This window comes from Mercurialis annua, linkage group LG5, assembly GCF_937616625.2.
Source record: "Mercurialis annua linkage group LG5, ddMerAnnu1.2, whole genome shotgun sequence".
Lineage (NCBI taxonomy): Eukaryota > Viridiplantae > Streptophyta > Magnoliopsida > Malpighiales > Euphorbiaceae > Mercurialis > Mercurialis annua.
In genome coordinates, this window is record NC_065574.1 from 47,173,609 (window position 1) to 47,186,077 (window position 12,469).

A 12,469-nucleotide genomic window follows, 5' to 3' on the forward strand; every position below is an offset into this window, starting at 1 on the left:
ATGTTTGTTTTTAAATTCATCTCTGTTATATATCTTATACATATATTCTTTTGTTATTTGGTTTATGTTATTTTGAATTGTGGTTAACTCTCTTTCGTAGATTTTTAATACATTTTCATGTGGTTTGGTTTATGCTATGTTGATTTGTTGATTTTGTCTTGTTTTGATACTCTGAATAAATTCTATGTTTTATTTTTATTTAGATGTGGCTTCAAATTGAACTGTGCTAATCGTTATTTTTCGAAAGTGCATGCCTGTATGAAGTATGAAATACTTAAGGAATTTAAGGAAAACTTAAATAAACGTGAGTTGGAGTTATTTAGGGAATCCTGTTTTGGTTTTATACTTGATCTTCCTGAATTTAAAGTTCAAAACCAGATTACACATTGTTTATTATTAAGAGAAATTGAGCCGTTGAAAAAAAAAAGAAATGTGGTTTGAGGTTGGTGGTTATAGACTTAAGTTTGGTTTAGAAGAATTTGCTTTAATCTCGGTTCTTAAATGCATTGGCGATAGTAATAAATTCTCATATAAACTGGACTCGAATCGTCTTTTAGAGAAGTACTTTATGGGCTCAAATCAAGTTAGTAAAAACTGTAAATGACTGTTTTAAGAGTCGGAGATGGGATTGTGATGAGGATGGTTTCAAGATTCATTTCTTCATTTTTTGCATAATTTCCTCCTTGCTTCTCCTATGACTGTTCGTGTTCCTTTTCTTGATTTTGATATTGTTGAGTCAGACAGACGTGACGATTATCCATGGGGTCTAGATGTGTTTAATTGTATGTTTGTGTGTTTGAGTACGAAGGCAGTTATGGAAGTTGATAGTCTTAGGGATGAAAAAAATGATGATAAGTGCTACTATTATCGTCTTATTGGTTTTCTCTATGCGTTGCTATGTTGGTTTTACGAGTGCTGGCCTTCTATCACCGATACGTATGTTCAAGATCTCGATTCAACTGCAATCCCGCGTATCTTGAAGTGGGAACCTTCTTTCACCCCGAAATACGTTCATGTCGATAGAGATTTATTTGTTGAGACTAAAACTGATGAGGTATTTTATATATTTTTTTTGTCCTAGTTTATTTGTGGTTGATTAACAATTTACTTCTAATTATATTTTAGGTTATATTTCGTTCAGTCGTTCCTGCTGTTGTGGAACGGAGTGCCCTTGTTTTGGGTAATTTTTTCAAGAAAAACAAGGGTAAAGCTAAGGTGTTTGATGATGAACAATCCACTGATAATGAGGGGTTTGAAGAAGGTCATTGCGCGGCGTATGATATTTCGAAACATACTGATTCCACACAGAGTGCGTTTATGGATGCGACTGTTACTAAAAAATTTGAGGTCTTATTTGCCGATCAACAGAAGCTAGAGGGTGAGCTTGCTGATATTAAGCGCTTAGTCACTTCTAAATTTTCAGAATTGTTTGCCGTTTTTAATTCTTGAAGATAACGCCTCATGATTGTGGTACCAATAATCAGGTTTATAGTGCTTTACTATTTATTATTACTTATTTTGTGTTTAAATTAAATTTGTTAATTTAACTATCAACATTTTATTTTTATAGGATGATAATGTTGGAGGTACAAATAAGGATAAACTTTCTGAAAGTTCTTCAAAATTCCAACATGAAAATGAAGACGACATTGAATCTTCTGAGGCTGTTAAGGAAAGTGATGCTAGTGGCGAAGACTCGAAAAGTAAAAATATTGAATCTGATGATTTCCTTTTTGTAAAGGTATTGATTTCTGAACTACCTTTTTTTAAAAAAAAATCTGCTCATCAACTTAAAGTCAACTACTAATCAACTCTGTTTGCACAATTAAAAAAGAAGCCAAAAAAACCGTCTGAAATTTCAGAGACATCACATGATCTCAAAGAGGAGTCTATTAAGGATATATCAGTAAAGGACAATGCCAATGTTAAAGATCAAGAAACTGATAATGAAGTCTTGTCTGAAGTTGATAAAGTTTCAGTTGATTGTGAAACAACGGACAAGGTTGATAAAGTTTCAGTTGATGCTGAAACAAATGACAAGGTTGAGAAAGGTTCAGTTGACGTTGAAATTAATGAGAAGGTTGAGAAAGTTTCAATTGACGTTAAAACGAATGACAAGGTTGATTTAGGTGCTGATATTATCGAATCTCAAGATAAAGACGAGGCTGCAGGTGAGGAAACTACTAATGTTGTTCAATCTGCTGAACATAAGGATGATTATGAACTTAAGGATCAGTCAAATATTGCTGACATTCAAGCTGCTCCTACGTCCGGATCTGCTCTTGAACATGATACAATTGAGCAGAAATTGAAAGATATTCCATCTCGTGAGGTATATTTTCTTTGTTATTTTTTAGTTATTTATGTTTGAAATAAACTTATTTGATTTATAATCTGTTAGGTTCAAAGTCAGAATATAGGATTCTTTGATTCTCCAACATTGTGACTGATGAATTATTGAAAGAGATGGAGCAGAATGCTATTAGATGTTCTGCTGCTCTGAAGGCAAAAAATGTAATCCTCTTAATTATTTTTGAATTTGTTTTTTTTAATTTTTTGGCTTGAGTTTATTTAAGGTTGATTTTGGGTTGATTTTTAAATTGTTTTCTACTTTTTTTGTAGGCTAATTATGTTACCGTGGTATGGTTTCTCTAAATTCTGACATAGCTACACCTTGTATTCCTAAAAGCACTATTAAACCTAGTTTTGTCTACAAGTCCCCGTTCTTGTTTGTTATGTAACGGTATCTAATTTGTTTTTTTAAATTTTGTAGGAGTAAAATTTATAATGATAATGAGGAATTGTTAGATCCTTCCTTTAGGTTTGGTTCTATTTCGGTTGATGAAAAAGTTTGGCTTCATACCCTCTATACTCCTGGAAAGGCTCTATGTTCTACGGTTAGTATATTACATTTCTTTGATTTTATTATATGTAATCAACTGCAAGTAAACCATAAATCAACTGCCTTTATTCAGTTTTGTTTGATTTTGTTGTGGCATTTTTATTGTTGTGATGTTATTTCATATCAATTTTCATGATAAAAAAACATGTGAATTTGTATCAGTTTTGATATTTTTGATATTTATTTATTTCAGTTATATCAACTAAAAATAAATTGCATGTCAATTTTACTAATATATTATATGAAACACTTTATCAATTTAGTTTACAATTTTGATATGATTTATATGCAGCATGTTGATGTTCTCTTGTATTACTCGAGGAAAGGTTAAAATTGGTAAAGTCGTCCAGAAAAGTTGCACTTTAATCGACAATTTTTTTGATTGAAGGATACAAGTTTTGTACAAGTTGTATGAACCATAAAAAGATTCTTCTGTTATCTCCACCAAGCATCCACTTTGCAATTATATTCTTGGCGGTATTATGGACTATAATATATTCTTGTATGATGCCGAAGACGTCCTATTTTCCATAAATTTGGAGGATGAATGGCATTGGATTTTAGGACGCTTGAACTTCAAGGACAGATGCGTTTATGTGTACAATTCACTAAGATCATCAAAATATGACAATGCGGCGCTTGAAGTTCTGAAGTGTTATAGTGAGTTGCTGCCATTATTTTTGAAATGATTCTTTTGTATGAGTTGCACAAAGATATCGATGTTACTACTGGTCCGTATAAGGGAAAGAAAGGAACTGGTCCATTTGATGTGAAAATTGTTGAAAGTCTGCCTATTCAAGTTGATAAGTAAGTCTTTTCTTTTTAACACTTTGTTTTTTTCTGCTTTATTGCTTTGCGGATTATTATGTTAGTCAACTGTAAATAAACTGCATGTCAACTCTATGTCAACCTGTAATTTTTCATGTGTTTTGATCAGTTTTATCTACCTTTGTTTTTGTTTTTGTGACTGTGGAATCCATATGATTTGTGCTGCTGAATTTTTCATTGATGGAAAAGAAATAGGTCCTGATTTTGTTGCTAAAGAATACCGTGCTCACTATGCTTCCTCTTTGTATGCGTATGGTAATTGGAAGGAACATTCTAACATTGTCAGTGAAGATGAATGTCCAGTCAAGTACAAGAGGCACATCAAAAAGTGATTTTTTTTTTATGTAGTAGACTTTTATTGTTGAGACTTTCTATTTTAGAAAAGTACTATGGATATTAATATTGTTTTTATTGTGTTTTTTAGTTCAATTTTTTTATGAATGCTTGTAAGAATTCTTGTTTTATGGTTAATTAAATGTTTTTGTTCATTTATCTATAACAAATATAAAAGTGTATTCGCGGGGGGAACACTTTCATTCACGGACAAAAATACCCTTTATATATTTGTGCTTAACAAATAGAAAGATGACATTCCTAATCCATAAAGGAAACATATTAAAAATAATTATCGCAGTAGCTATCATTATGTATTAAATTCCTAATCCTAAAAAGAATTGTGCAACAACTATCATTATGTGTTAAATTTCTAATTCTAATAGGAATTGTACAGATATATCACTATATATAAAAGAATATGGCGAGTTTCATTAATATTAAATAATCATATTATAATATTTGTGTTAAGGCTTTGATATTTTTGATATTTATTAGTTATTTACAATGAAAAATAATATGAATTTGTTTCAGTTATATTATCATTTTTTTAATAACAACAATATCAAATATTAAATCTATTGTTTAATTCTAACTTTTTAACATTTCCAATAAAAAAAATAAAATTTTATAAAATAATTAAACAAAACAAATAAAAAAATACAAGTCTAATAAAATTTAAATAATAATATATTATTAAAAAAATATACAATTATAATATTAAATAACGGGTCATATAGATACTGTTAACGTGCGTAGCACGTGGCCAAAAAAACTAGTATTATTGAAAATAGTATTAATTATATATATATATATATATATATATATATATATATATATATATATATATATATATATATATATATATATATATATGAAATTCATTTATTCTGATTTATTTACAGATTTTCAAATCAACTATAAATCAACAGCAAGTAAACTTTGACTAAAACAAAAAAATTAATCTAGGATTAGTTTGTTTTATACTTTTTAAATTTTATACACATTTGAGTCATTATATTAATATGTATGTAATGTTTCTAAACCAAAAAAAAATATTTTAAATTTGTCTTTGTAAACTTCAATAGTACATTAAAGAAATCTCAAGTACTAATATAATATTTTAATAACCTTTTGTTTTCATGTTTCTTTGTACATTTTTCATGTACTATAAAAAATTAAAAAGAATACTTAGTGTCTTTACAGCCTGAATAAAAAAAATAGAAATAAAAAAAAGTAAACCCCAAGTAAACTGGCAATCAACTGATGTAAACTCTGATTTGTCTGTCATATTTCTGCATGTCTTCCTATTGTGACTATGCAGTTGACATCTGCTGCATATGTTATGATTTGAATCCTCTCATCTAGATTTAAACCTTCTCTTCTTAGGCCTTCCAGACTTTGTTCTTCCAATTGGTGTTGCCACAATCATTTTTGTCACTTCTTCTGGTATAGTCCACATTTTCTGATCTTCTATTGGATATACTGTTGCTTCATAAGTCGTCAACAATGTTTCTTTCTTATAATATCGAGAACAAAACTTGTAAGGTTCTTGGTTCATTTCCTTAAATATTGCCATTGCATGAGGGCATGGTATTCCATCCAATAGTAATTTTCTACATGTGCACGTTTTCTCCTTGAGGTCGACTATAAAAGTTGTTGTTTGATCAATCACTGATTTTAAGGTGTCTGTTGAATTTGAAACCTGCATTTTTAATTGTAATTGACATTAACCAAAAGTCAACCTGAAATAAACTGTAGTAAAATTTAACTATTTCACCAGCGTAATATTGATCGAAAACTTACCACCAATCTCAGAGACTGAATGTAGTTATCATTCAATATATCTTCTCCTCTTTTTGATAGTGCCGTGAATGTTGACCTTGCCAAAAATCTATTTGAATAGCTCCATTCTTATACTAATGATCGCAGGTACTCTAGCAATGTTGTGACTGGAAGATCCTTGGCAACTTGTATTTTTGCATTGAGAGATTCAACAATATTAGTCGTCATGGTTCCGTGTTTGTTATTACCGCAATGAGCTCTCGTCTATTTTTTGTAACCAACACCTTCTAGATAAGGTCTCGATTTCTTATTTATTTTGTCTATCTCTTTCATGTAAAAGTCGAATGACTTAGTCGTGTAAGCCTTTGCTGCTCCAAAATATGCCTCTCTTGCCTCTGTTGTTGATTTTTTGAAGTGTTTCTTCATATTGTTGTATAAATGGTATGTGCACACTGTATGACTAGCTTCGGGAAAAACTTTTTCAGTTGCTTTCACGATGCTATCATGTCGATCTGACACTATACACATATCATTTCGCATCTGAAACGCGTCTCTAATCCTTTCCATAAACCACTCTCATGACTCATTATTTTCAGAATCCACTATGCAAAAAGCAAGAGGAAATATTTTACCGTTACCGTCTTGTGTGCTTGCTGTTAATAACGTACCACCATATGCCGATGTGAGGAAGGTACCATCCACTATAATGACTGGAATGCAGAATTCCCAACCTTTTATTGAGGCATTTAATGCCATAAACACATAAAGAAAGGTGTTGTCCTCTTTTACTTCCATCTCAATTGCAGACCCTGGATTAGTAAGTCTTATCATGTACGAATAGCTTGTTATGAGAGTGAATGAGTCTGCTGATTTCCACGTACTTTTTCCTCTGCAATTTCTTTCGATCTTCAAGATTTTGTGTAGCCTATATTATCTCCATACAGTTTCTTTATATCTCTCCTAATGTCAGCTGGTTTGTAAACAGATTTGAGGTCAACATACTTTGACTTGATGCAATCCGCAATTATATTTGATGTCGCTTGCCTTTGATCTTGTGTTCTCTCATGTAATGAGCAAATGTGGTTAACATTTAGTTTTCGAATCATAAACAACTGACTTTTCCTTTTTCTTGACGCCTTAAGTTTCCATGTGGATTTCGAATCCAAACAATTTAATGTATAATGTCTATCACATGATCTTTGCACTTTATATTGAAAGTGGTTGTTAATATCATAAAAGCGCAAAACATTTTTCAATACCTCTTTCACTCTTGCCACTGAGAGGGGATGAGTGAATTCCTGGAAGAGAAAGTGCTCTTATTCCCCGGATCAGATCATCAACTGCAGAAGCTCATAGCAAAGATCGGAATGGGAGCAGCTCTTGTGATTCTTTGTGTTTTGGATCTGTTATTATCATATCCTCTTTGAAGTTGTGTCACGACCCATTTTCATGAATCGCGACCGGCGCTAGGGTATGGGTATGGATGTACCAAAATCCGTAGCTAGCCTTGCGGATAACCAACAATTACATAAACCTGCAAGAAACCAATGCTCGGGGCAACCGAGACTTCAGCCTAGTTCTAGCAGTTCATAAAATACAACATTATATAATAAATGCTCGATCATTTTCGAGTCTCTAACATAGCATAAATATTTAATAACCCAAGTTATTATATTAAAGCCAAAACAATTAAATCAGTAGAATAATTTTGATAACAAGTATTATACAAATACGACTTCTAATTACTACTGCGATCTAAGAATAAAATTAGTTTAATAAACTTTATAAAATAAAGTAGAACCTCCGAGGAAATAAAGAATCGGAGAGCAGCTGACTCGCTCAAATCATAACCCTGGAAAAATTGGGAAAACAACGGGGTCAGATATACTGAGATGAGTTCATACCACTATTTACATTTATCAAGTGGAAAACCTTTAAAACCGTTTAAAACATTTAATATAAACATTACGTATAATAGTTGGAACCCTAATCCAAAATACTAAATATAACCATAATCCAATAGGTCTGGTCCCGAGAGCTGAGCTACACCGAGTTACCACCGACCATTCTTAATCCATAACCAGAGTCCCGAGAGCTGAGCTACACCGAGTTACTCTACTGGTCCCGAGAGCTATGCTCACACCGAGTTACCACCACATATCACATACCTTATCTAGATCAATATTGGTGCGCACGCAGTCCTAATGATGCCCATTAGGTAGCATGTTCCAACTAGAAGCCATAATATAATGAAAATAACAATTTACTTAATAAAGCGGTAAATAGTAAGTACAAACTCACTGCTTGCTAATCCACGTGAAAACTCCTGGCAAGCAACCTAGACTTGGTTCGCCTCAAAAGCACGAACAGTCGACGAGTCTAAACACAAATAAATAATTATTAAAACGAACCCTAACTCTAGAGAGTACTAGACACCTCATAGGACTAGCACAAACAACAAGTCAAGGTAAAACCAACCAGAGTAAACACAATACTCAATTAATTAATAAACCACACAAGTCAAGTCTATTGAGTTCCCGCTTTAAAATCCATTTCATAAAATATTTTTTAAAACAATTGATAAATAATAAACCAAGTAATCTCCAAATAGTGGGTTAGCCGAGTTACTGATAACTACCAAGCTAACCTCACATGTCAGGTGACCCAAGTCTAACCCGACCCAATCATTTTATTAAAATATAAACCATAGTTTATAATCCCAAGAATAATGATTTGATAAAATAATAAATTATAATTGAAAGCGGAACTCAATATCTTTAAACAAAAGTAACCATTAGTTACTAACAAAAACTTAACCACAATAAAGTTTAAGAAAACGTTTTATGTCAAAACGTAACTTTATCCAAAATGGCACATCAAGCCAATATTTTCAAAACCCATAATTACCCAAGTAATTATGTGATTAAAGATTATAAAATAAAAATCGTATTCAGATTGAAATTATAAAAACCAATCCGATTACATCAAAAAGAATATTATTTCCAAATTTAAACGATGCTAACACTTAGCAAAAATTTGGCTAAACAAGCCAACAACATTACAAGCATGCTATAACACTTAAATGAATCCAATAAGAATTGCATAACACATTTAAATCATTTACTCAGAATGAACCAACAATCAAACCATATATCAATCGAATAACTATGGCATACATAACATAACTCGGGTACAAACAATCAAGAATCGATGGGCAACAATCTTGAACAATATCATCATGCCAAAGACATTACAAACAGCCCTAACATGTATTTCCAGCCACTATCAACATATTCAAACAGTAGGTAAGCAATGAAATAATCATACCAAGCAAGCTAGCACTTAACCTAGCAATTCAATTCATAATACCCAAGGTAAAATCTAATACAAACACGCTAAACCAAAGCTAACTATACATAATCAGTTCTAAGCATGCCAAAACAGTAAATCAAATCATCACAACACCCAAGGTATAGGTTTAACCTTAAAACACAAGATTCGGCACTTACCGATAAAGATAAGCGGATAAAACACCACATGGATCCAAGAACGAGGCGAATCAGAATTGGTATGCTTAAGACCTCACACAACAATGGAAAACATGGATACATAAGCCCTAAAACGAATTGAACAAAGGAAATGTGAACATACTAAGGATAGGGTATGCAGATCACTTACCGGAGTCCAACAAACAAAGGAATTGATGTACAAACTATCAAATCAAAGTGTTGTAATGTCAATGGGTCGGCTAGGGTTTATAAAATGAAGTGGGAAAAGTTTTAGATCAGATAAAGGGTCTATTTATAGGCCAAACAACAAATCTGACAGAGGGTCGCGATGGGAGGCGCGTTGCGAGGCGCGTTCGTCCCATCGCGCCTTCACTTGACGCTGAAATTGTATGGGGCGCGTTGCGAGGCGCAATGGCCCATCGCGCCCTCCAACGCGCCTCAATTGTTGATCCAACGGTCAACTTTGTCTTGGGCACAACATATCCAAAAATGAGCCTGATCCAACGGTTAAATTGGGAGATATGAATGTTTTCTCAAAACATGTCAGATTCAGAAGGTACAAGAATAAATCATCGATTATAAACCGAATACAAATCAAATCGCCATCGAAAACTCACACGACACATGCGACATATACAAGATACAACTCAAACCGCAAACAAAGTGTTACACTTGCTAAGTCCACCATTAACAATCCGAAACTAAGTCGGAAACACAACAAAACCATGACGGAAAAACACGGGATACTACAAGTTGCTTTCTACTTCATCTTCAGTTTGCATCATATTCTTCAGTATCATTTTTGCATAATGTATTAAATCTGGTATGTCATCCCCTTGTCTCTCACTTGTTGATCCAATCTCAAATGTTGACTTTGAAGCAGACTCTGAATGTGGAATGTCGGCATTCGACAAGGTGAAAGTTGAATCTAAAAAATTCACTTTCTTTTGAGATGTTGTTGTAGAAATACACAACAGATACTTCATGTAATCTGATTCATTTTTCTTGATTTCTAAGTAGAATGATAAAGTTGCATTTTCAGTTATTTTTAAAGGTGGATAGTTGCTTCTGACTTGATATTTAATTTTCAGGAGAGTTGACATATGGTTGATTTGGAGTTGCTTGTACAAAATCTCTTGAAAGTTGTTGTAGTCACATGTTGTCTTGACTAGTATTCCAATTGGATCAAAGTTGATGTATTCCATATTTTGATTCCATCTTCCATTGTAATGAACAAAAACCAGAATGTTCTCCATAACTACAATACAAAATCAAAATATTCAAAACCAGTAGCTTAAAATTAACAAGCAATTTTCATATGAATGAAATTATAATATTATGTCAACTAATTAACTATCTAATTTTATATATCATAAATTTAAAAGTAACTAGGTTTTGTGCTGTTTATACAATCAAAAAGTAATAAGAAAATCAATAATTTAGTTTATCAAATCTGTTCTCCAGAAATTGACAAAGCTAGCATTTATATGAACAATCAGACTAATTACCTAAGTGTATGATGTTTATACATATATATCTGTTAATCTAAAATATTCGCAAATTTAATAAACATGCATTTACGTCATTTGATGAACATCTGTATTATTTTAATTTTTCAATCTATAAACTGAATTTCTCGATTACCTTGCTGTTCTTGATGATTTGTTGTAGATCGAAGTTGAAATCAATAGTCGACCTAATATTAAGCAGAAACCGTCGATTATGGAAGAATTTTGGAGCTCGATTCCTTCTTTAATGCCCGGTTTCTTGAGCTTGAGGAAGACGTTTGTTATTTTGGAAAGGAACCCTTTCCTCATTCATTATTGTCTCTATTTAAAGGAGGGTATTATTATCTTATTTAAAACGGAAACCTCCGTTATGTTTTGAAACATTTATGAAAATCATTTTTTTTCCAGTGATTTCTGCATTTATTAATTAGGTGATGTATTTATGCATAGAAGGGGGCCATTTGGATTATTGGGTTTTTGACAAAAAAGTATCCCTCTTTATTTATTATTTATGTTTTTGTACCCCAGAACACAAAAATTATATTTTTGTGCCTGAGGACCCACCAGCCCGCAATGGCTCATTGCGGGCTGGTTTAATCCAGCTGATTAATTGTTTAATCAGCTGGATTAATTGTTTAAAGCAGCCCGCAATTCACCATTGCGGGCTGCTTTAGATGGGGCTGCTTTTATTTTATGCGTAGAAAGTTGGACCTAATGACTTGTTTAATTCTTCTAGCCAATCATCATGATGTTCCCTGGTTGCATAGTTGAATTAAATGGATTTATGTTTTCTTCTTTATTTGCATTCAAAGTAGGCTAACATTAATGTTAGTTGCAAATTTGCCAAAAATAAATTTGGTATTGAACTTTTGATTTATAAACTAATTTATCTTTTAAATTTATTACTCACTATTTTTCGTTTATTTTTTCATTATCACACAATTTAAAAAAATATAATTAGTAGATATAATATCTTGAAGATGATACATTTTTCAAATGAGGTCAAGTCTCACCAAAATTTTTAAAAACATAAATTTTAACCATTCATTCAAATTTTTTTCCAAAAAAATTTCCAATACTTTGTTTGATTTGTTTCAATTATGATATTTAGTTTGTAATTTATTTTTTTAATTTCCATGGATATTTTTGAAATGAAAAAAAAGAGATTAAATTTGATTAGAATGAAAATGTTATAAAATTCTTAATATTGAATTGAAAAGAATGAACGATTGGCTAAAATTGAAATATAACAGTTGAAAATTGATTAAAATTGATATTTTTTTAAAGTTTTTGTTAAAATTGATCTCACCTGAAAAAGATTTGATATTTTCAAGGCATTAAGCCTAGCTGCTATTTTATGAATTTTTATAAAAGAAATTAACTTTTTTTATAATAGAGATAAATATTAATTTATAGGTTCAAATTAAATAATTAAGGACAAACAATAATAAAAAAAATTAAATTAAAAAGTGCATTATTTATAGGTGCATTATTTAAAAGATATGTTAAAAGATGCATTATTTATAGGTGCATATTAATAATGCACCTACAAATGAAAAATTTCATAAAATAGTAGTTATGCGTAATGTCTTGAAAATATCAAA

The 12,469-nt window shown here is 31.5% G+C and overlaps 1 protein-coding gene across 1 annotated transcript; it reads right to left on the minus strand.

Moving 5' to 3' along the window:
• Positions 1-5,423: 5,423 nt before the first annotated feature.
• Positions 5,424-6,076, minus strand: LOC126681968 (uncharacterized). The gene is made up of 3 exons (XM_050377522.1): positions 6,000-6,076; positions 5,870-5,957; positions 5,424-5,768 (listed from the first exon to the last, which is right to left on the minus strand). Exons 1-3 carry the CDS (start codon positions 6,074-6,076, stop codon positions 5,424-5,426), a joined length of 510 nt encoding a protein of 169 aa, XP_050233479.1.
• Between the last annotated feature and the right edge of the window lie 6,393 nt (positions 6,077-12,469).